Source organism: Amphiprion ocellaris, chromosome 1 (assembly GCF_022539595.1).
Source record: "Amphiprion ocellaris isolate individual 3 ecotype Okinawa chromosome 1, ASM2253959v1, whole genome shotgun sequence".
NCBI lineage: Eukaryota > Metazoa > Chordata > Actinopteri > Pomacentridae > Amphiprion > Amphiprion ocellaris.
The window spans coordinates 37,584,854-37,607,152 of NC_072766.1; the positions used below are offsets into that span (position 1 = coordinate 37,584,854).

Here is a 22,299-nt window from a genome sequence, read left to right on the forward strand (position 1 = left end):
GGCTGTTTCATCTGAGTGCTTCTCTCTTTCTCTTTGTTTTTTTAGGAGATCAGTCAGATTTGGGTTATAACTCTCTGTCCAAAGAGGAGGTTCGCAGAGGAGACCACACCACCCAGGACTCCACCGCTGACAAAGATGACAAGAAGGAGAGCGACTGCAGCTCCTGTCAGTAGTCTGTCTGATCTGATATCGCTTGATATTTCTGTCGAACCTCCTAAATAACTGTAACTTGGCTGCACCGCGGCCTCATGGGATTCCCCCTTTCCTCTGCCTTGATGTTTCCATCTCCTCCAGAGATGATTCACTCCTTTTGGTTTCTCATGAACATCAAAGCATTTCAGCTGCGTGTTGTCCTTCAGTGGATTTTTTTATTTTTTTTTGTAAAGAGCAGTGATGTGTTGTAAGAAAAGACCCATTTTAAAGTGTAATTTCTTTGTTTGCAGTGTCAGAGACAGAAAGTGCCAAAGGAAGCAAAGACTGCCTCCCTCAGCTGGACTTGGAGATCAGTTCCTCCTTCAAACCCCGCGGCATCGTTCGCAGCAGTTGTGCATTTGACGATTCAGCGAGTAAACCCAAAAGCTCCGCCAGCGCAGGTAATAGAAAGAACCTCACAGCTCAATAGACTGGCAAAGTGACCTGTTTCCTTACTGTAAATTACCATTTCAAAGCTTTCTAACAAACACAGGAGCCTCTTGGATAATTTAGTAGTTAGTCAGGTTTACATTATGGCCTCCAGTTTTAATTATTTCACCTTTGTTTCTGAGAAATCTCGTTTTGTTGAGCATGAACAGCTCCAGATACCGAGGTACACGTGAGCCTCAGCTGCTGTTGCCATGGAGAGGAAGAAGGTCAAAAATGGGAAGAGATGAACGGCTGTAGTAAATTCAGAACCTCGTTGAATTCATCTGAAAGTAGTAGGATTTGAACTGCTGCATTTTTTAAAGCTAGTGAACAACTGCCTCACAGTCTGATGTTTTTTTTCCTCACTAGAGTTTTTCTGCAAGAGCTACACCCTGAAACTCAAAGATCTCAGGCTGGATTCAATTAGACTACATTTAACTTTATTGTCATTGCAAACAATACAAATACCAAGACAACGAAATGTAGGTTGGCATCTAACCAGAAGTGCAAAATTTGCAGTAAAAATGAAGTGCAATGAAAAATGTTGAGTGAAAGAGCTTGAAGGACAGATAAGATGAACAAAGTGTATATAAACAAAATAAGCTGTATGTGAGTTTAACTTTTCAGGAGGGAAGCCTCAAAGAAACAGGAGCTAAAACAAAGTAATTTAAGACATGTTAAGAAGACGTGCTGCAACAATGTTTAGTGTCAGATAAGGATGTGTTTGTATTAATAATAAAGCATGTGAGCATAATCTAGCACACTCCAGAAATAACATTGCAAACCGGTAAGTGTGCATCTCTTTCAGCTTTGTTTTTGGGGGTTTTGTATTGAAATACTGTATGGAAGTTGTAGTTTATATCTTTCATTGCATTTTATGTCTTTAAGGTGAGAGGCTGAGTTACACAGGAGCATGTTTTGCACCAGTAATTCAAACATAAGAGTGATTCTTGCAAAAATGTCACAACTTGTAGCAAAAATCAAACATTTTCACCCACACATTTTTTTCTTTTATATAAAATAGGATCTGATTTCACTATTCAACTTGAAATAATACTTCATGTACACATTTTGCAGTATATTCATGCATTTTAGAGTGATAAATTCATTATTGTAACACATTTTTTTGTGTATAATTCACATATCTACATATGTTAATGCAAACAGTTATTTCATGGCTGCAACATGTATACAGTTTTTCACAGTTTTCATTGTAATTTAGTTCTAAAACATATTGGATAATCAGTTCAATCATAGTATAAAGGGTCTAAAACATTTTAATAAGATATTAAACATTAGTGGATGAGTGGAGGATTGTTTATTTCACCAAATCATCAAATACTATACATTGACATAAAAATATATAAAATGATTCATCACTTTCTATAACATTATCTGCAGAAAATGAACAGGACATTCCACCTCTATTGCTCAGTTCCTCATACAAACTTACAATAATTTCTTCTCTCTGTCAGGTCACGTTGCAGGTCTCCTCTTCACCTCCTCTCTGGATGAGATCGGTGAGGTTCACACCAACAGTTTGATCAGGAGACATAAGAGCGCTCTGGAGGAGGTGGTGGGCAGCGCCAGCAGCGGCTCGGCTCTGGACTGGCAGGGCGTGAGGAACCGTCGGCTCAGCGGCGACACGGTGGGCAGCAGCGGCAGCGGAGCCACCGTCCTCGGTCTGGGAATGAGCCAGGGTGAAACCGACCCAGATAAGATCGCAGGACACCTGGGAGCAGATGCCAAAATTCTCTCTGGTGCCAACTTCAGTAAGAGTAAGAGACCTCACTCGCTGGTTCTCAGTGGGCTGGAGGGAGCAGCTGCAAAGACAAACGCTGCTAGAAGTCATGTGGAGGAGGAGGAGGAGGAGACGGAGGGTCAGGACTCCAGTGATGAAGATAGGAGCAACATGGAGGCCATTTTTGATCTGGAGGATCTGGATTTGGACAAACCTGCCACAGGGGTGAAACCTCACAACAAACCTCATAAGAAAACTGTTGAACGCAGCGCGAGTTACGGCGGGATCACATCCATGACGCCCAGAGGAGCCGTGAAGCGAACTGGCATAGAAACAGGCTTTGACCCTCTTTCCCTTCTGGCAGCAGAGTCCCAGTCCGAGCAGCAGACTGAGGACCAGGACCCGGAGGGAGACGAGGTGAGCACCCCGAGTGCCCGAAGACACCTGGCCCGGGAGATAGAGCTCTACATGAACCACATGGGAAGCCCTCTGAGCAGCCGGACGCCCAGCATGGACCTCCAGGACCCGGCCAGCCCCCTGCTGCTGCACCCCTCCACGCTTCACACCCCCCGCAGAGCCAGCCTGCCCCACAGCTCCCCCCTCAGGACAGCCGGAGTACCGCGCTCCCGCACCTTCCAGCCGCCCTCACCCTCCCAGCCTATCTCCCGCCAGCGCCTCTGGTCATCACCTCCCTGCCGGAGCTCCAGCACCACCCCCAGCCCCAGCCCTCGGCCCAGCCCCTACAGGGAGAGGGCTGACCGGATGAGCCTGGCGTCGCCTTCACCCTCCTCATCCTCATTCGCTCTGGACACTCTGCTCACGCCAACGCTGGACGTGTTTAAGACCAGCATGGTCTCTGCAGGGAAGGGTGTCGCAGAGAAGGCCAGCCGCTGGTACTCTCGTCTAGCCACGTACACAACACCGACCAAGGTACAGAGCCCTGCTGTCACTTGTGAAAAGCTTGACTTTGTACACAACACATACAGGTTTTTAGGTTCTGCAAAATAGTTTTACGCACAGAAATTGAATGAAAACCAATAAAAAAATATCTGAAGTTTCCAAACTTTATTTATTTGTGCCGGTGCTTAACCCTCGTGTTGTCTCAGGTCTAAAATGACCTGGCCACCACGTTTAATAGCACAGAAAATCCGCTAAATGACCTTTTTTCAACTTGAAATTTGACGACTTTTCCTAAAGTGAAATTCTTATTGTTGTAAGTTATGTACCTTGTGGGTGGGAGCATTGATTCAAAAGATGTTAGAAGATTCATATTTTGTTGTCAAGTTTTGTAGTTTTCCATTCCATTGTACAGTATACAACACACTGTTGTTTCCCTTCAAAAATGCATTTCAGGCTACTTTCTGCACATTTCTGGTACTTTCTTAGTATACAGAAGTACTATCTCTTGCGAAACAAATAATGTTTACACCTATGCAGTACCTTTAGCAGCAAAAATAGTGATAAAACCTCTACTTTAGTAAAGAAAACAGTTATGTGTGATATAATAAAAACGAGTAGAGTCCACTGATTAAATACAGTCTTTCTTCCTTCTGAAGAGCAAAAAACTCAGACTCAGACAAAGTGTGTGATGCATGACAGGTTGGTTCTTCATGTAATATAGATTTTTGGAAATTCAGTTAAGCTGCTCTATTTTAGAGACTCAGGGGAGGCGGGTCCTTTCTGACCCGTAGGACAAGAGGAGTGTACAGGATGTTAAGACAACACGGGGGTTAAGCCATTACTGTACCATGGTAAATGCATACAGTGTTGCTGTGTTGATTCTGGTCTATATTTTACATTGTTTTTTTCTACCAGAAATACTTTTTATACAACTGTGTCAACTTGCATGATTCAGCACTTCTGATCGATTCTATTCACTTTTTTAAAGAAATATTCTCAAGGTTTCTCAACCTCTTCTGGTCTGTGAACCTGTTTTTAGATGCCGCCACGATCAGTTACATTAAATGTTAATTGTTTTGGAGCCTGAGATGTTACCCTTGCTGTTCTGTTCTGTTTGAAAGAGGAAAATAGTTCCAAGTAGTAGCCTAATTTTCCTTACATTAGTGCAATGCAAACAGGATTTACAATATTGCCTAAAACCCTAATAATCTCTACTGTTATTGTATTTTAACACTGGTACATATCTCAGTTAATGTCATGCGGTATAACGCTCTCAATAACTTAGAAGCAGTAGTCTAAAATAGGCTCACAGTCTGAGTTTTGCTGCCATCTTGTGGTGTTTTGAGCATCTAACAGTATTTTACCGTGTGTAAAAACCTCCATGTACCAACTGTATTGATCAATCTGCTTTGATATTTATGCTACTGTTCATGAAACTGTGGAAAACCAACAACAACAGCAAAAATCTAGTTGCATGGCACAGACAGCGTGCCGCTTCAAATGTTTTTTCAGTCACTAATCCACAGTCGGAGCCAGAACTCTCCTCCTGCCATCTGCAGGATGTGTGATTTCAACCTGCTGCCAGACTTTGTTTTGTGCTCAGATATTTGTAAACTGTAGTTTGGAGATCTGACAACATGTGAGCTCCTCCATCAGCAGCACAGTTTGTGTTGATGCAGGAATGTATGTGCTCAAATAGCCAAATACTGTGTTCAGATGTAGTATTTCTGGATTTATCTGCATTTGTTTACTTAGGAAAAAAACATTTTGTGTCTTGTGAGCAGTGTTGGTTGCTAAACGCCTCCCTTGATGAAAATCAAGTTTTTAATTTGTCAATATGGTGTTTCTTTATGCTGGAAGACAGAGCATGAGTAAAATAAGCAGAAAGCACCATAACTGAGCATTTCCACTTTGAAACTGAAGGACAGTCTCAATAACACAGATTCAGACCTCCAGGGTTTCATATGTAGCAAATCTAAATCATTCTAAGACAGAAAGGGATTGTTTTAATGAAAAAGAAATCTGAATATGTAGTTTTGATATACAGAGATGAGTTTTTATAGTGTAAAGTCCCTCTCCAGTCACTCATTAAACCCCTATTAACTCATATCAAAGTTGCACATTTATAAGTTTTTCCATGAAATTAGCCCCTTCTTGCCTTAAAATTGCTTAGATATAACTCTGTACCGCTACTTACTCAATAACGTGCAGATCGAAGTCCCTGCCTCTCTCTCCATCCACCCCTCATCATTCACTGCAGCTCAAGCACACCAGCTCTCCTTTCTTTAACAATGTAAAACTAATCTACACTACACAGTGACAAAGTGTAATATTGAAATAATTCAGTCAAACATGTTCGAACTGTAAACCAGTTTTGAAGAAGAATAACAATACAGAAAGTGCCTCCCTGCACATTAACAGGTTTGATTCCTTTTGTTTGTTACGTATGACGCAAGGGAAGTACGAATCTGTGTTTCTGATACTGTCATCAGTACACCTGAGTTTCAGGGTGAAAACACTCAGTCATGGGTTTGACTGGTATTTTGGTCATGATAATCTTTTAGCACAGCGGTACCCAACCACCGGGCTGTGGACCGGTACCGGGCCGCGGTTCATTTGGTACCAGGCCACACAGAAAGAATAGAAACATTTTGTTTATTATTCAGTTTCTGGTGGAGTCTGCAGGGTGTTTTATTTTGAAAAATGACTAGATTGTCTTCCAGTCACTTCTGTCTGTGCTTGTATCCCACACTTAACTGTCTGGCCGTTAAATGAAACCGTCAGTCTGCCAAGATTAATAAAATACAAACATCACTGGAGACCTTCTTTGAAAAGAGGGAGAGACTTGATGCCAAACAGAAGAAAAAGTAAATACATATTCATCAATTACAACTCATGTTGTTTGTTTAGGACACTTTTTTCAAATAAAAAAAGCGATTGTTATTTGTTATGTGCACAATGACCGGTCCATAGAAAACTGTCTTGCTTGAAATTCAATTTAATTTTGTTTATATAGCACCAATTACAGGTCACATTGTATCAAGACGCTTTACAGAACCCATATGCCTGAACCCCCAGAGCAAGCCGTAAGGCGACAGTGGCAAGAAAAACACTCTTTTGATGGGGAGAAACCTTGAGCTGAAACCGGCTCTTTATATGGGGGGACCCATCGAATTGAATTGAATTGAAATTGAATTCTTGCTTAAAACTGGTCTCTGGTGCAAAAATGGTTTGAGACCCTCCTTCTAGCACATAAAAACACCACTAAGACATGTTAACAAGATAAAAACCACACCAGAGAGGGGCTTTAGTAAGTGCTGGTTGATGTGAGTGTTGTAATTTCTAAGATCTGATGATGCTGTCATTAACCTGCCTGGTTCTCCTCTGTTCATCAGGATGGACACAGCGACCACCTCAGCGTGTCGTCTCTCGGCGTTGGAGATCCAGACTGTTCCTCTCTGCTGGATGAGGACGACTGTGGGGAGTCTGGGTCCTCCGTCGTGTCTCCACAGAGGAACGGACCCATCGGCCCCCAGGGGCCCCGCAGGAGCCCCAGACGAAGCCCCCTCCGGAGCAGACTGGACAGCCCTACTGCAGGTTCCAACCACAGGAGACCCACATCTCTGATCCCTGGTAAGAAAGATTAACTAAATTCTTCTCAAAGTTGTCAAACAGAAGATATCACAACTAAAGAAATGTTACAGGATTGGTTCCTTTTTAGAACACCTAGAGTCAGATTATTTGAGTATAACTGCTTGTGATGTGGTGATTAATTCTTTATTGTCACATCTAGATGGAGAATTTAACAGTTTGTTAAATGAATTATTTAAAAAACAAATAGACAATAGATTGAACAGTCTTTCCTCCAAAGCAATATACTTCCATCACTATGTGTTTTGTGACCACTGTTTTCTGTGTAAAGAAACATCTAAGTTTTGTGTCGACTCCTGCTGTATAATGTCACGTATATTCCACTTTATCAGGTACATCTGGAGAGTGTAATGCTTCCAGACACAACTTTCCTGCCTTAACTTCAACTTTCATTGTGCATATACTCTTAATTAACAGATACTTTTGAGTATTTAGATCACACTTAGTGGTGGTGTTACACTAAACTGCATCATGTTCACTGTTGTTTCTAATTTTCTGACTTGCTCTTGTATGTAAATAAGAATTAGGTGTGAAAATAGAAATGCAGTCTGACATAAAAACACTTTTAACTCTCACCTGAATAATTAAATAACATTCAGAAAAGAAAACACATTCTGCACTTTGTAAAGATTGAAAATATGACAGCTGTTGTACTGAATTGTTCCTAATAAAAAGGCCACTGTTTGATTTCTGATTTTTCTTTATCCTCCAGGATGCGTCGTCTCTCCACCTGGCTTCCCTCTGCCAGACAAATCAGACCTTGGATCTTCACGCTACACCAGCAACACCAGCATCTTCAACAACTACGCCATGGAGGTAAAACAAAAACAAAACAAAAAAGTACAACTCAGCAGTTAGGTTACAGTATTTAACTGTATGTGCAATGTACAGTTTATTTTTAAAGTGTGTTTTCCTGCTTCTATTTAGTCTTTTTCCTGAAAATACAAAGTGTGTTATGGATTCTGATTTGTTGCAGGAAAATCTATTTTTGCTTTGCTTATAGCAGACTTTCTAAATAGGAGCATCTTTGCAACTAAGAACTTTCCTTGGATTGATTTTGTCACTGAGTTGCTGCTGACTGTTGAATTCTTTGATGGTATTTCACTCAGAGCAGCTTTCAGAACTTCCAGTGCAGCTTATCGAGTTAATCATAAAGTTCTGCCTCAGCAGAATATTTCTGTATGTTGGAAGATTTGTCTGCAGCAGTTCAGACTCAAATCATAATGAACCTGAGAGTTTTGTACATAAAGTTAGACTGAGACGTAGCAGACTGCATCTCATCAGTTTTATCAGTAATCCGTCAGAAATATACATCCACGTGGTAAAAATATAAAGAACGGTTCCAAAAGTGGTGCAAAATTGTTTACAGCAAGAAAAAGCAAAGTTCTGTTGATCTACATTATGAGACTAAATGGCATTATACAGACAGAGAGCAGGAGGAGATAATACATTGTTATATATTATAAAATATATTTACAATCTCAACACTTTATCCTCCAAAGGTCTCAGTTGAAGTTTTATTTGAGGCTATTTTTGGTTTATTTTATTATCTACATTTATTTATTATTAAATGTGTTTGTTTTTCTTTTTGTTTTCATTTTTTCTATTTTTCTCTTGTATTTTATTTTTTTTTTACTTATTCAGTTTATGACTACCAGCTATGTCGAAGTTAAATTATTTTTATTTTTTGATTGCTCATTTATTTATGTATATATTTAGATTCTCTATTTCTGTAGATTGTCTTTTCAATTTTTTTGCTTCTATTTACTCTTCCATATTTTGTATTAAATTTAATTAGATTATTATTATTATTATTAGTATTATTAATAATAATAATAATAATAATAATAATAATAATAATAATAATAATAATAATAATAATAATAATAGTGACACAAATAATAATTTTGCTTAAAATATTTATAAATATTTATGTATTTAAAACGTTGTTGGGATATTTACTTTTCAACATTTTTTTTCTCCCTTTTTTCTGTTGGTGGTTGATGAGTGATTGGTTGTTTGTAGACAAAGTGTCTTCAGCCAGTTGTTTTCAGAGCTCATTACTTCTATAAGACTGTCACTGACTTGACAGCTTTGTATGTGCAATGTGAGATTTGTGCCTGAAAAAAAGATTCTAGTCATCGAAATCTTGCATTTTCATTTTTAACCAAATCCTGTGCAGACTTTGCCTTTTTTCTTGCTATGAAGATTTTTCTCTTTGGTTTCTGGGATGTGCTTTTTCCTTATTAAGTGGTTTACAGACAACACTAACTAAAATAAAGATTGGGATCATCAGTGCTGCAGAATAAAACTATCACTTGTTGAGTAGAAGTTATTTCTTATGCTGTTCTGTGTGCGTCGTGTCTGTTGTCTTGTCCAGCTGCTGATCTCCAGCTGTTCTCGCTGTAAGACGTGCGACTGTCTGGTTTACGACGAGGAGATCATGGCCGGCTGGACGGCCGACGACTCCAACCTGAACACCACCTGCCCCTTCTGTGGAAACCCCTTCCTACCCTTCCTCAACGTGGAGATCAGGGACATGAGAGGACCCGGCAGGTAGGCGACGACTCCTGAATGCTGAGCTGAGCTGATCTGTAGAGAGAAATTTGTTAATTTTATGAGTTTATTCTTGACTTTTTCAGGATCAAGTATGGAATCATTACTCTTTAATGCATATTGATAAATTTTAGTAAAAAAGGAACTACGGTAGACTTCTTCTGTAATAGTGGACTTGATTTTCTTTCTTCCTCTCCAGACTTTTCCTGAAGGGCAGCCCGTCGGTGGACGAGGCGATGACGTCCTCCTACTCGGCCTCCACAGGTCTGGACACCGGGACGTCCACCTTGTCCACTCCATGTCCCACCACAGAAGTGTCGTCTCCGTCACCTCTGATCGCTGTGCAGGAGTGTTCAGGAAGGTACTGACTGTCTCTCAGTAGTGCAACACTGTCTTTATTTATTTATACTCTCAGAGGCACTCTTAGTTTATTTATTTGTAATTCTGGTTTTCTGATTTGTTTAATAATGTAGTTCAGTCACGGAAAATAAAGACGAGAGCTTTGATAGTGGCACTAGATAAACAAGATTGTAGATTGACTAAAAGTAGAGAAGTTGAAGCTTAAGTGGTAACTAAACCTGTTATAAAATAGGATGATTTGCTCCTGTCTGCTTAAGACTACAACAGCTGCTAACATTGTGAAGCCTTTAGCTGCTTTAGTGATCTAGATTTACAGCAAACATAATAATAATAATATAATAACTTTATTTGTATAGCACCTTTCAGAAGAACATTCACAAAGTGCTTTAAACATGACTGATCAGGTTGCAGTTTAGTTGCATTGTGGGTAATGTAGTTGTCAGGTTTCGACAAGGAAGAAGAGCACATGGAGTAAAATAAACAGTATCTCTGGTGCTGTTGCATGAATTCTCTTCACAGGGCTCAAACATTCATCAAAATATTTTCAAAATCAGTGCAATATGCAAATACCGGGTGCTGCAGTTAATTGATAAAACTAAAGAATGTCACAACATACAGTTCTAAATAAAGCACTGTGGTGCTGCAGCGGCCTACAAATTATATTTTCCACATTTAAGGAAACGTGTGTTTGCTACAGAAAAGGTCATACTATCATTTTTAGGTTTGTCTTAGTGGAAAATGAATGCAAAAACTACCATAATTTCACTATAATTGTGACTCATTGCAAAATCTGTGAAAATAATCACTATACTGTTAACACTATCATATTTACTTTTTGCATATTGTTCAATTCTAATGGATAATCTGTGTTTTTATTAACAACACACCTACTTAGTTTTAAACCAAAAACTAAATTAATCCCACATGCAGTTCCTTTTAAAGGTGCAATAAGAGCAGAGCAAGACTGATGTTTTTGCTGAATTTGAGATTAAAACATGTCAATAAGACAAAAGTGGAGACTGACGTTAGTTTTTTTCATGTTATTTACATGCAAATTGTGTGTAAATGTATATATTTTTAAGTAGACATCCAAAAGTATGAGAACTTCCAATCTACTGTCTACATACTTTCAGTGGGAATCATGTTTTGGTGTGAAATGCCTAAAATAGAGAAAAACATCACTCTCCTGTTAAAATACTGTATAATTTGTGGTGTGTGTTTTATCACAGCGCTGTCAGCTTGTATTTTATGTGAATGTTGAACAGGAATGAGCTAAAAGAAGCAAACTACAACAGTTTTTGCATCTGCTTTCTGATTGTCCATTTGCTTTCGGGTCAAATGTAAAATCAGAGTTTTGACGCTAACAAATCGAATGAAATCTTATTTATTCAGAACTTCTTTTTGTGCTGATTGTTTTACAGTTTGTCAACTAAACTGCCCTCATCATTCATGTGTTAAATTAAGACAAAGGAAAACAACAAACTGGAAACAGGGAGAAATAAACACAACCAGAAATCCTGCCACAGATCTACGTGAGAGTATTAAAACTTAAAACTTTTGGGTTCTCATGTTGTTTTCTCAGATGTTTTGGGAGGATTTATTTATTTGTACCGTGGCTCATCTTCATGCAGCTTCCAGTTTGTCTGATTACAAAATGCTTTTGAAGTAGGAACCAACTGTAGCTCCATCTGCATTGTAAAAGAGCAGAGAGACGACGTGCAGCACCTGGTGTTGACAAAGCTCAGTGACGGAGGGGAGCTTATGAAATGTGTGAGCCACCCAGATGAACAGTGAGAGAAAGCTTACTGGGATTTACTGGATTTTGTTTTTGCTAAATATCAGAATCCACTTATTTAAGCAAGAGTACACGTAAAACCAATATTAGCTTCAGTAAAAAGCAGCTGGACCTCTGTTTTTGGTTCTTGAAGATGTTTCACCTCTGCACATATATGTATATACACACAAATAAGATTTAACAGAGATAAACCATTAATTTATTTATGTATTATGGGCATAAAAGTAGCAACAAACATGGTTGGACTTCTTTTAATAGGAGTCAAATTATTTCTGTAAGTTTCAAGGAGGAAGTTGTGCTGAGTTCTGGTATAAATATTGCATGAGTAATGTAATAGATTACTTCATTCAACCCAAGAGATTAACATTATATGTTATTTATTTAAAAGTTTGACCACACCAACTGATTTCTTATTTTTTTGAGTAAATAATTTAACACCAAAGACTTCAAAACAGTTGAATATCATGTTTTAGGTTCATGTAGTGAGAAAAGTGTAAAAGTAAAAATACTTTCCTGTTTTTAAGGATTTGAAAGTAAAAAAAATCACAGTAGCTATTTCTGTGTAGTTGATACAGAATGTAGTTTATAGGTTCAGTGGATAATATTTTTGGGTTATTTCATCACAATTAATCACATTTTTTGAATATTTTCTTAATATCTATAGTTGGTGGTGAAACAAATTTCAAATCAGAGTAGGAATAAACATCTGTTGTGCTGATATTAAAACCTGACCGTCGTCTTTCTGTGTTTTCTCAGGACTCGATCCACCAGAGCTCAAGGCATCAGCATCCCCTCAGAGCGCCGGCAGGGGGCGCTGTCCTCCGGAGCTCCAATGGCTCGAAGCGTCAGCGCCTTCGGGCCTCTGGAAGAACCGCCGAGGTTCAACCACTGCATGCCGACGTCAGGAAGCCTGCCGAGCCGCCTGAACGAAGCCGCGGTAGGTTTAAACAGAAGAGTGTTTCAAACATTTGGTCCGGTTTAGTAGTTATGGTAAATACCCTGTTAAAGGTGCGTAAAGGTGCTAGTTAGCTGTGTGTCAGCCTGTGAATGAGTATAAACATACACAGAATATGCTGGAATAGTGTTGATTGATCCAAGCTACTTTATTTTTCCAGAGCCAGGGTTGTGCACGAACACTGGATTTGTTATGAACTGCATTTAGAAAAACATGTAATGGTTAGAATCACACTAGCTTAAGATTGAACAGTGGATCCTTGGAAAAGTTTCATAAGTTTTACTGACGGACAACAAAATTCTGGTTTACTTTACTTGCAGCAAAATGCCTGAAATCACTAGGAAAGCAAACAAACGTAAATTAGTCTGGAATTTGTCAGCTCATTTTTAAATTTCAAGGTACATTATCAACTAAATTCTTTGTAGTTTTATACCCCTTCAACCATTTAGAGCAAAGAAATTACTGATGTAGCGCTGACACAGAATGTAAACAGGTTTTATTGCACTTGTTTCTTTTGGAGACAATACACAAAAGCAGATTCTAGGTGTTCAGTTGGCATGTCAAACCCACCAGATATTAGTTAAATGGTGGAAATCTGTTTGACCAAGAGGTGATCCAGACATATTCTGCCAAAGCAAATGAACCATGAGTTTCCAGGCTTTATGTTCTTGGATTACCAACAAAACTTGGCAGTAGCTGCAGAACAATGTTTTGGTGATGTGATGTTTCAATGGAGCCTAAACCAAGATCAAGAAGCCAAAAATCTGAGTGGATTTTGACATAAATGTGGAGACAGGTGTAGATTTAACGATGGATCAAAGTTTCCTCTCATAGTAACAAGAATTATTATCAAGTTCTACTGTTCCCCCGTCCCGTAAACTCTTCTAGTTTGTGTTTTGGTTCAGTCCTAGCGCTCTCAGATTTTTTTTTTTCAGGTTACAACGAAGCTGAAAGTATCTGTCCAGCAGCAAACAAACATATTCAACAACTAAGGGGCGACTGTATTGACAGCATTTAACACGTGAATGATACCAAAACTTAGCTAAGAAACAAGCTAATGTTGCTCTGCGTCGCTTGCAAGTCTGAATAAGCTGCTGTTTTCTAACATAAGCATTCGTCATATAAACTTCAAAGATAAAATACAGCAGTTAGTGTTGTGTTTACAGCTTTTTCTGCTATAAAAAAACTATAAATTCAGCTTAAAGTTGATATAAAACACATCTCAGTGAACTGTGAAGATAAGATAAGATAAGATAAGATAAAGTTCTTTATTTCTCCCCACTCCAGGGGAAATTTACATTGTTACAGCAGTTTTATTTACAATATATACAAGGGTGGCAAAATTTTTAACAGAAAAAATAAAAATAAAGTTTAAAAGTGCAAAGATGTGCAGTGCAAGAATGTCTGTGCAAATTTTATGGTTTGGGGTGGTAATGATATAGTCCAGTTTATGTTAACATCAGCCAGTGATGCTGATGTACAGAACTTTATTTATGACTGCAGATTTAGAAATACTAGTTTCTACAAAACAGTTTTACAGAAATAATATATAAAAAAGCAACAAATGCTGAATAAAACATGATAGAGAATGCGCCAGAAGCATTATAAATTGTTGTGTTAGAATAACTATATTAATGTTCTATTACTGCTGGTGCTTTGATTCTGTTCATCTATGTATCAGGTTTGGACCAGGATTTATAATTCAGTCCAGCTTGACTCCACAGTTTCCCTCTCTTTACAACTCTACCCTCCGTCCTTTCTGCCCCACCCAGGACCCTCTCAGTATGGAGTGGCGCCTCCACAACCCCGAGCCGGTGACGGTTCCTTATCTGAGCCCGCTGGTCCTGTGGAAGGAGCTGGAGAGTCTGCTGGAGAACGAGGGCGACCCGGTGATCACGGAGGCCGACATGGTGGACCACCATCCCATCATCTACTGGAACCTGGTCTGGTACTTCAGACGCCTGGACCTGCCCAGTAACCTGCCGGGACTCATCCTCACCTCGGAGCACTGCAACGCCGACTCACAGGTCAGACACAACACAAGAATACTCATATTTATGATAGTTAAAAGCTAAATACATGGATTTTTTTGTGCAACCTGATGTGCTACAGATGTCTACCAAACTTCAAAAGTTTAGGTGAAATGTCCTTTTGTGTGAAAAATATTTCCTTGCATTCCAATAGGTCCTACGCAATGTCAGTGCTTGGGCCCTAAATATCAGAAAACAGGGTCCAGGCTGTCATTTAGCTGTTTTTACTGGTAATCACATCCAGGAACGATGTCACAGTTTACAGTTACACACCTTGAAGTACAGCTCTGCAAGTTACACGTATTTATTTCTGATAACTGTGAATATTAAAATCAGTCAGACTCACAGTTTCCGTCTCGTTTGTCGTCAGGTTCCTCGTCACTGGATGTCTGAGGACAGCAAACACGTGTTGATCCAGATCTTATGGGACAATCTGAAGCTGCACCAGGAGCCAATTCAGCCTCTTTACATCCTCTGGAACACTTACAGTGAGTCTGGCTGCTCGTGTTTTTCATTTTTATCGGACGTAGTTTACTCGACTGCTGTTGAAACATCTTCTTCAGAAGCTGTCCATTTAAACTTTAATGACCCTCGAAGCTGTAGAGGACAAACAGACTAACAAAAAATGGGATAAAAGCAAAAAACTGGAAATTTAAAGAGAATGATCAGAAACGGCAGGAGGGGAATGAGATTAAGAAAATAATGCAAAAAAACTGTGGAGTGAATCATACATAGGTGTGTTTTCTTTATAAAAATAATAAAAGTAATAACTTTATAGTGCCTTTCAGAAGAACATTTACAAAGCGCTTTGACAGGTAGAACATAGTGATAAAAGAGAACTTTACAGGAAGGCGAGTCTGTAAAAGTGGGTTTTATGAAGTGATTTAAAAGAATCTTTACCTCTGTGTCTCTTGAAGCTGCAGTTATGGATCATTTTATCTTTAAGTTAAGTTTACCTTTGAAGAGAATGAAAAAAAGATCGACTAATTAGCTAATAACTTTACTGACTGCGCTACAACTCAAAAGAAGATGAACAAGGAAACACCAGAAATACATGATTTGGTACCTTTGATTTGGTAGACGCTGTCAAATGTCAGGACTCTCTGCTCTGGTCGAGGTTAGATATCGTCTATTCTGACATGACTAAACAGACTAGTTGTCTCCATATTGGTCTGTAATCTAAATCTGACCTTCTCCCAGCTACATTATTTACCCAAAGATCAGAGAGAATCCTCAGAACTGATGCTGGCATTGCCTGCATGTACTGCTGCTCTGTTGGTGTCACTTCTATCTGATATCAGTAAACCTTTACTCACAACCTAAATCATCTGAGTCTCCAGTGTGTCTCTGGACCTTGCTGAACTTCCACAACAGTACCTTCTTCTTCTTCTCCAATTCTTTCATGACAGATTAAACAGTAGGTGGCACTATTTATCCAGGGGTGTCAAGTCCTGTTATTCACATAGTGGACAAAAATGTACAATAATTTGCACTTTCTGTTTAAGATTCTTTTTTGGATATTTCCTTAAAATATGAGCTGAATTTGAGTAGAAACCAGTGAAAACAGCAAAAGAGGGCTTGTGTTTATATTTCATGCACCTGTTTTTCTATTTTCTGTATTAAAGAAACCTGAGAGGAAAATAGGCGTGATAGTAGATGAAAAGTACATTAGTTTGCAAAAATTGTGCTACACTTTGATAGAAAACTGTTGATTGCTGTTGTGTCTATTTTGTTGATGCTAATGGACTCAAAGTGGGTAAAAATGTCACTTTTCCAGGTTTAACGTTAAACATCAGAGTCGTTTTGAGCATTACGATATTAGATTTAGCTGATGGAGAACATCAGCAGCTGGATCTGCTGTGAATGAACGACGTTAACCTGCTGCTGGGTTCAGTCTGCAGTAATGAATAGTCTGATGGAGGCGGCTAGTCGTCCTGCTAATGGCCTCTGTCTGCTCTCTGTCTTCCAGGACTTAATTGTACTCTGTTGTTAGAGAGTGAGTGTTCCTCTCGGCTCGGATGTTGTTTGTGTGTTGTTTGTTTGTGTTGTTGCTCGATGGCTGCAGTGTCGTCGTCGGCCTCCACGTCTCATGGTTTCAGTGTTGCAGTGAAAGTGTCTGTGTGAATTTTTACTGAGACGGTTGGGTTGAAGTTTGTCTCAAATACGGCTCTGCTCTGTATTTGAGGTTGTGGGTTTGCATCTGTGGTGAATGTCCACATCAGCAGCTTTATGGTGAATGTTGTTGTGGTGCTTTAAGGGCTGGGTACCGAACAAAACATCACAGCGACTCCCTGAATACTGTCAGTGATTTAATCTTTCATTTGATCGACATGAAAACGTCAGAAATGTGTAACCAGGCAACCAAACAAAATATTAGTAATTAACTGATTAATTACTTTGCAGAAATCTGTTTTCACTTTGACATAAAGGAGTCTTTTTTCTAAATTATTATTTTTTAAAAAGCCAAATTATACTAACCAGGATTCAGTGTTTAAAAGCATTAAAGGGAAAACTTGTAGGCGAATCCTTTTTATAGATGCTGTATGTAAACAGGAGGTTACTGCAGTATTAATAAGGAGGTATTTAATATATCATTTAGTCTGGTACATTTGTATTTTTTATTTTATGTGTGTGTATGTATATATATATATATATATATATATATATATATATATATATATATATATATATATATATAATATCGTAGTTACTTAGCCTTAGTATTTAAATTAGGTAAATATAAATTATAAAAAATATTTCAATTTGTTCAATTTAGATAATAAATTGAGGTAAATGTGTATAATAAATGATATTGTGGGTTCTTAATTTTATCATTCAAAGTTTTAGGTTGATCTGAAAACACTGATTGCATTTCTCTATTGAAAAGCACTTTCTGTTTTTAAATGTGATGATAAATACTGACTGTTTCAATCAGATAAAAATAAAATGTTAAAGAAAATAGTGGACATAAAGCAACATTTACGTTACAATACTTTAAAGTATATTTGTGTAAATAGTAGCAGAACAGACACAATTTATTGTACTGTGATTGCTTTAGCTTCAAGTTATTGCTAAAGTACATGAATAGTGATTATATACACAAACTGTTAAGTTATTATGCAGCAAATAGATAGTGAGGAATGGTACATATGTGATAATATAAAGTGATTTAAAGTGTATTTTTTGAGTCATATTTGACTTCATTTGTTCAGCTCAGAGAAAGATATAAATGTGTGGACAGTTCAGATTGCTCCAAAAATACAGGGTTCTGTAAAGCATCTTGAGACAATCTGACCTGTAACTGGGGCTATATAAGTAAAATTGACTTGAATTACAGTAATAATATGTGCAGTAATATGGGATTTACATCCTCAGATAAGTGATTACATATCTGCTGCTAACTGACCGACTTGTTGAATAACTGCTTTTTAAAAAAAAAAAAAAAAAAAAAGCTTGTCTTGGATTCAAGTTTGTCAGCTTTGTCCACTCACAGGAGGAACAAAGAACTGATGGATTGAAGCAACTGAATCACATGAAACCCAACACGGTTCAACTTGAATAATGAAATTATTCATCTTTTTTCTGTATAAAAGTTTCAACATGACCCTAAATACTTTAAATTCAGCCTGACAGATGCTACTTTAACAGAGAATCTAAAATAAAAGATGGTTGATGAAGTACTTAAAGCGTAACTTAGAGCAGTTAGTAACACAAGGAAACCAGGAACCAAATAAGAAAAATAATGGATAACTAAAAACTAAACTAAATCTAAAAATCTAAATCTTTCCAAATATTTTATTAATACAAGTTGAAATATTCACAGTTCGCTAAAAAGGTCATGTTTTATCCTTTTAAACTGATTGAAACTACATTATTTTATTGAGATGTGTTGTGTTTTTATTGCACTTTTTGTTGGAATACAAAAAGATATACCTGAATTTAAACTATTTGGCATTATTATTCACACGTGATTAAGTTTTACTAGTTTACTTGCTGTTACTCAACACAGACATGAATTAAAACGCTGCTGCAGATACCCAGCCCAGAGTACTTTTATTACTTATCTGAACCTGGACCAGAACCGTCCCGCTGACCCGTCTCTGTTCTGCCAGATGTGGGCTACCCTCTGAGCCGGCCGGTACCGGAGGAGGAGAAGCCGTTCAGCGAGGATCTTCTGCAGGGCGTCGTGAAGAGCATCCAGAGGAACGACGTCGGCCGGCCCATGGCTCAGCTGCTGCAGCTGCTCGGTCACACTCTGGGAGTCAAACGGCAAAGGTCAGCAGCTCCGACAGGCTCAGGAGGACGAGGAAAGTTTTTATTTAGTGTTAACCCTCCTGTCGTCCTGCGGGTCAAAATTCACCCGTTTTAAAGATTGAAAATGTGGAGAAAAAAATCTAGTTTCACAGTGAAACTTCTGATGTCCACAATTTCAACATTTTTGGGAAATTTTTGAACATTCACAAAAAAAAAAATATCAACCAAAATCCAGCGAAATTCGCTGGATTTTGGTTGATTTTTTTGTGAATGTTCTTAAGAGAATATTAGAAGTTTTACTGATATATATGGAATCACTTTAAATATTTTTAGAATTTTTTTGGAAGATTTTTACTAATTTTTTTGAAAATATTTCCTAGAATTTTCTTGCCAAATTTGGGGTATTTTTTTTTTTTAATCTAACTTTTCAGGGAAACTTTTAAGGAATTATTGGAATTTTCTTCCTGAAGGTTTTGCAAATTTTCAGAAATTTTTTTTTTTGTTGAACTTTAAGATTTTTTTCAGACAAGGAAACAATATTTTCTGGTGCCGGTAAATGAGGACAACAGGAGGGTTAAACTGTCAACAAAACCCATAAAAAGACCAACAGTGAGTTCAAAACAGCTCATGAATAGTGAAGTAATTCATGTGCTGAGGACTATTTTCAGCAGCGGATTAACACGTGGTTCAGTAGTGAGTATTAGTGGCAGCAGGTTGGTGTTTGTGTGATTCAGTTGATATAAAATCCAGAAAACGTCTCTGACCTCGACTCTCCTCCTCAGGAGTTTGTACAGAGACATCCTGTTCCTGTCGCTGGTGGCTCTGGGAAAAGACAACATCGATATCGGTGAGTCGGAGTTTAGAGTTTAAACATCAAATGTTCCAACTTGACCTGCAGGATATTATGTTTCATTCAGTGGAAGATTTAGTTACTGTTTGTTCTTAATATTAGCTGAATTTCAGGATAAAAAATTAACTATTTAACCCTTAGATGCTCCAGTGATTGGACCCTTCACTCTTCCATAACTGGGTCAAAAATGACCTGTAAGAATCAATGTGTTTTTATGCCATTTTTGTCATTTTGGTTAAGAATAATCATTTGTATTACTTGTTTGTATTATATTTTTGTTCACACAAGAATGATTTCATGTTTGAAACGTGTTTATTTTTCATTTTATTACATATTTTGATCATTTCGATAATTGAAAAAGATTATTACACAGAGCAGCAATAGAAGAATGTCAACACCCATTTTGTTGACATTTTTCTACTCTTTTCCTCCAGCTGTTGCTAATGTCCGTCCCACCAAGTTTGTGCACTTCATCACCTTTTGTATCATTATCAGTGATAAAGAGCTTTTGGTACTAATACAAACATTACAATTTCTTTAAAAGTATAAAAGGTAACTTCAAAATTTAAATGGAATGATAACAAAAACATGTTTTTTGGGGGAATCACTGGAATATGAAATGATAAAAACTTTTCATTACAAAGAAAACAACCTCACCGGGTCATTTTTGACCCACTTATGCATCTAATGGTTAAATGTAACCAGAGTCAATAATTTAAAGAATTATGAAACAGGAAGAATTTATTGTGATCCTGTGATTGTTGTTAATTTTAACCACTTGAGAAGAAGCATGAATGAGCTGCAAGAAACCAGATTGGGGTGATTGTAGGGCAGATACTTCTGAGATTAACTGTGTAAATTTACCAGGAAAAAATCTGTTTTGTTGCCATTTCGACTTGCAAAGGTTACAAAATCTGTAACATTTAAAGGTGCATGAATTCCTTGTTATAATAAGTGGTTATAAATAGAGAGAGAAGGAAGATATCTGAATAAAATGGAAATGTAAAATTAAAAGTGTTAAAAAGTTTTAATATCAATTTATTTAAAAGTTTGCTTGGATACAGTTACTGTAGTTTCTGACCAAACAAAGCTGAGTAGATAATAACCTTGTTTTCACCATCTGGACTTTATAAGTTAATGTGATTATTCACATTTAGAAACAATTAATGTTGGTGATTTTCTGCACCACAGCTGTTGATCCTTCTGGCTCTTCCCCTGCAGCAACATTTGTTTATTTTTCTATTATTAGCTGCAATAAACATGTTTATTCTCAGTTAATTTATTATTTCATTCCTTTTCCAAATCCCTAAACACAAATCAGGCGGAGGTTTTGCTCACTTTAAGCCCAGTTTTAAGGATTCAGACGGTAAAAACTGAGAAAAAAGACTCCACTCACATGTTTCGTATTTGACCTTGACGTCTTTTTCTTCCGTCAGACGCCTTCGATCGAGAATACAAACTGGCCTACGACCGTCTGACGCCCAACCTGGTGAAACTGACTCACAACTGCGACCGTCCTCCGAGCACCGGAGTCATGGAGTGTCGCAGGACGTTCGGAGAGCCGTACCTGTGAAAACACTCGTCGACGCTTCAAGACCAGCTCAGGAATCCTGCAGGAGGCTGAATGAGAAACTAAAGGTACAGAAGCTGTGGTCAGCGACATGTAGCTTCACCTACAGACGCAAACCAAGCAACACTCTCCTGGTTTCTCTGGAAATCCTGTGAAGAATCTACAAAAAAGAAACTGTAAATACAGAAGCAGCAGTAGAGGATGTGTTTTTTTAAAAAAGCAACATTTATATTGTATAGTCCAACATCATATGAAGACTAATATTAGCAATATTTTAACTTGAACTCTATTTATACAAAGTCAGCTTTATTTATTGTAGCGTCTGTTGTCGTGGTTACCGTCCTGTCGTCGCTGCAGCGCCGTCGTCCCCGAGTTTTCAAAACACCTGGAAAACTCACTTCACCGGAGCGTGGAATAAAACGTTGCTTTGTGTGTTTGAAAAGACGAGATTCTGTGATTTATGAGTTGGAGAATCAGAAAACAAAAACATTTAAAGACACAGTACAGAAAAATAACAGTAGCTGCTCTGATCATTAATGCCAAATATTCACAGGTTCTGTCTGGACTGTTGGACTTTAACCCTCCTGTTGTCTTCATTTACGGGCAACAAAAAATATTGTTTACTTGTCTGAAAATATTTCAAAAATTTAGCAAAAAATTCCTCAAATTTCTAAAAATTTGCAAAACCTTCAGGTAGAAAATTCCAATAATTTCCTAAAAATTTTATTTAAAAAAAATAAATAAATAAATAAAATAAATAAAAAAATCCCCCAAATTTGACAAGGAAATTCTTGTAAATATTTTCAAAAAATTTGTAAAAATCTTCCAAAAAAATCTTCAAAATAGCTAAAGTGTTTACAGATATATTGATAAAACTTCTAATCGTTTTCTTTAGGAACATTCACAAAAAAAATCAACCAAAATCCAGCGAATTTCGCTGGATTTTGGTTGATTTTTTGTGAATGTTCTTAAAGAAACATTTTTTTTTTTTTTTTTTTTTTTTAAAAAACATTTCT

General features: G+C 37.7%; 1 protein-coding gene across 10 annotated transcripts in view; it reads left to right on the forward strand.

The window, feature by feature from the left end:
* The window catches only part of LOC111575108 (C-myc promoter-binding protein-like), a 110,864-nt gene extending 88,860 nt beyond the window's left edge, over nt 1–22,004 (forward strand). For 6 of the 10 annotated variants that reach the window (XM_035952714.2, XM_035952717.2, XM_035952719.2 and 3 more), the window contains 14 exons: nt 46–165; nt 444–593; nt 2,097–3,292; nt 6,658–6,895; nt 7,626–7,729; nt 9,294–9,469; nt 9,669–9,830; nt 12,381–12,561; nt 14,352–14,606; nt 14,980–15,097; nt 16,579–16,605; nt 18,722–18,884; nt 19,646–19,710; nt 21,150–22,004. In XM_035952714.2, the coding sequence (XP_035808607.2) occupies nt 46–165; nt 444–593; nt 2,097–3,292; nt 6,658–6,895; nt 7,626–7,729; nt 9,294–9,469; nt 9,669–9,830; nt 12,381–12,561; nt 14,352–14,606; nt 14,980–15,097; nt 16,579–16,605; nt 18,722–18,884; nt 19,646–19,710; nt 21,150–21,286 (3,092 nt within the window). In that variant the 3' untranslated portion in view covers nt 21,287–22,004. The remainder of the gene's footprint in view (nt 1–45; nt 166–443; nt 594–2,096; nt 3,293–6,657; nt 6,896–7,625; nt 7,730–9,293; nt 9,470–9,668; nt 9,831–12,380; nt 12,562–14,351; nt 14,607–14,979; nt 15,098–16,578; nt 16,606–18,721; nt 18,885–19,645; nt 19,711–21,149) is intronic. The other 4 variants (XM_035952715.2, XM_035952721.2, XM_023280037.3 and 1 more) reach the window with 1 other exon arrangement.
* The last annotated feature ends 295 nt before the right edge of the window (nt 22,005–22,299 follow it).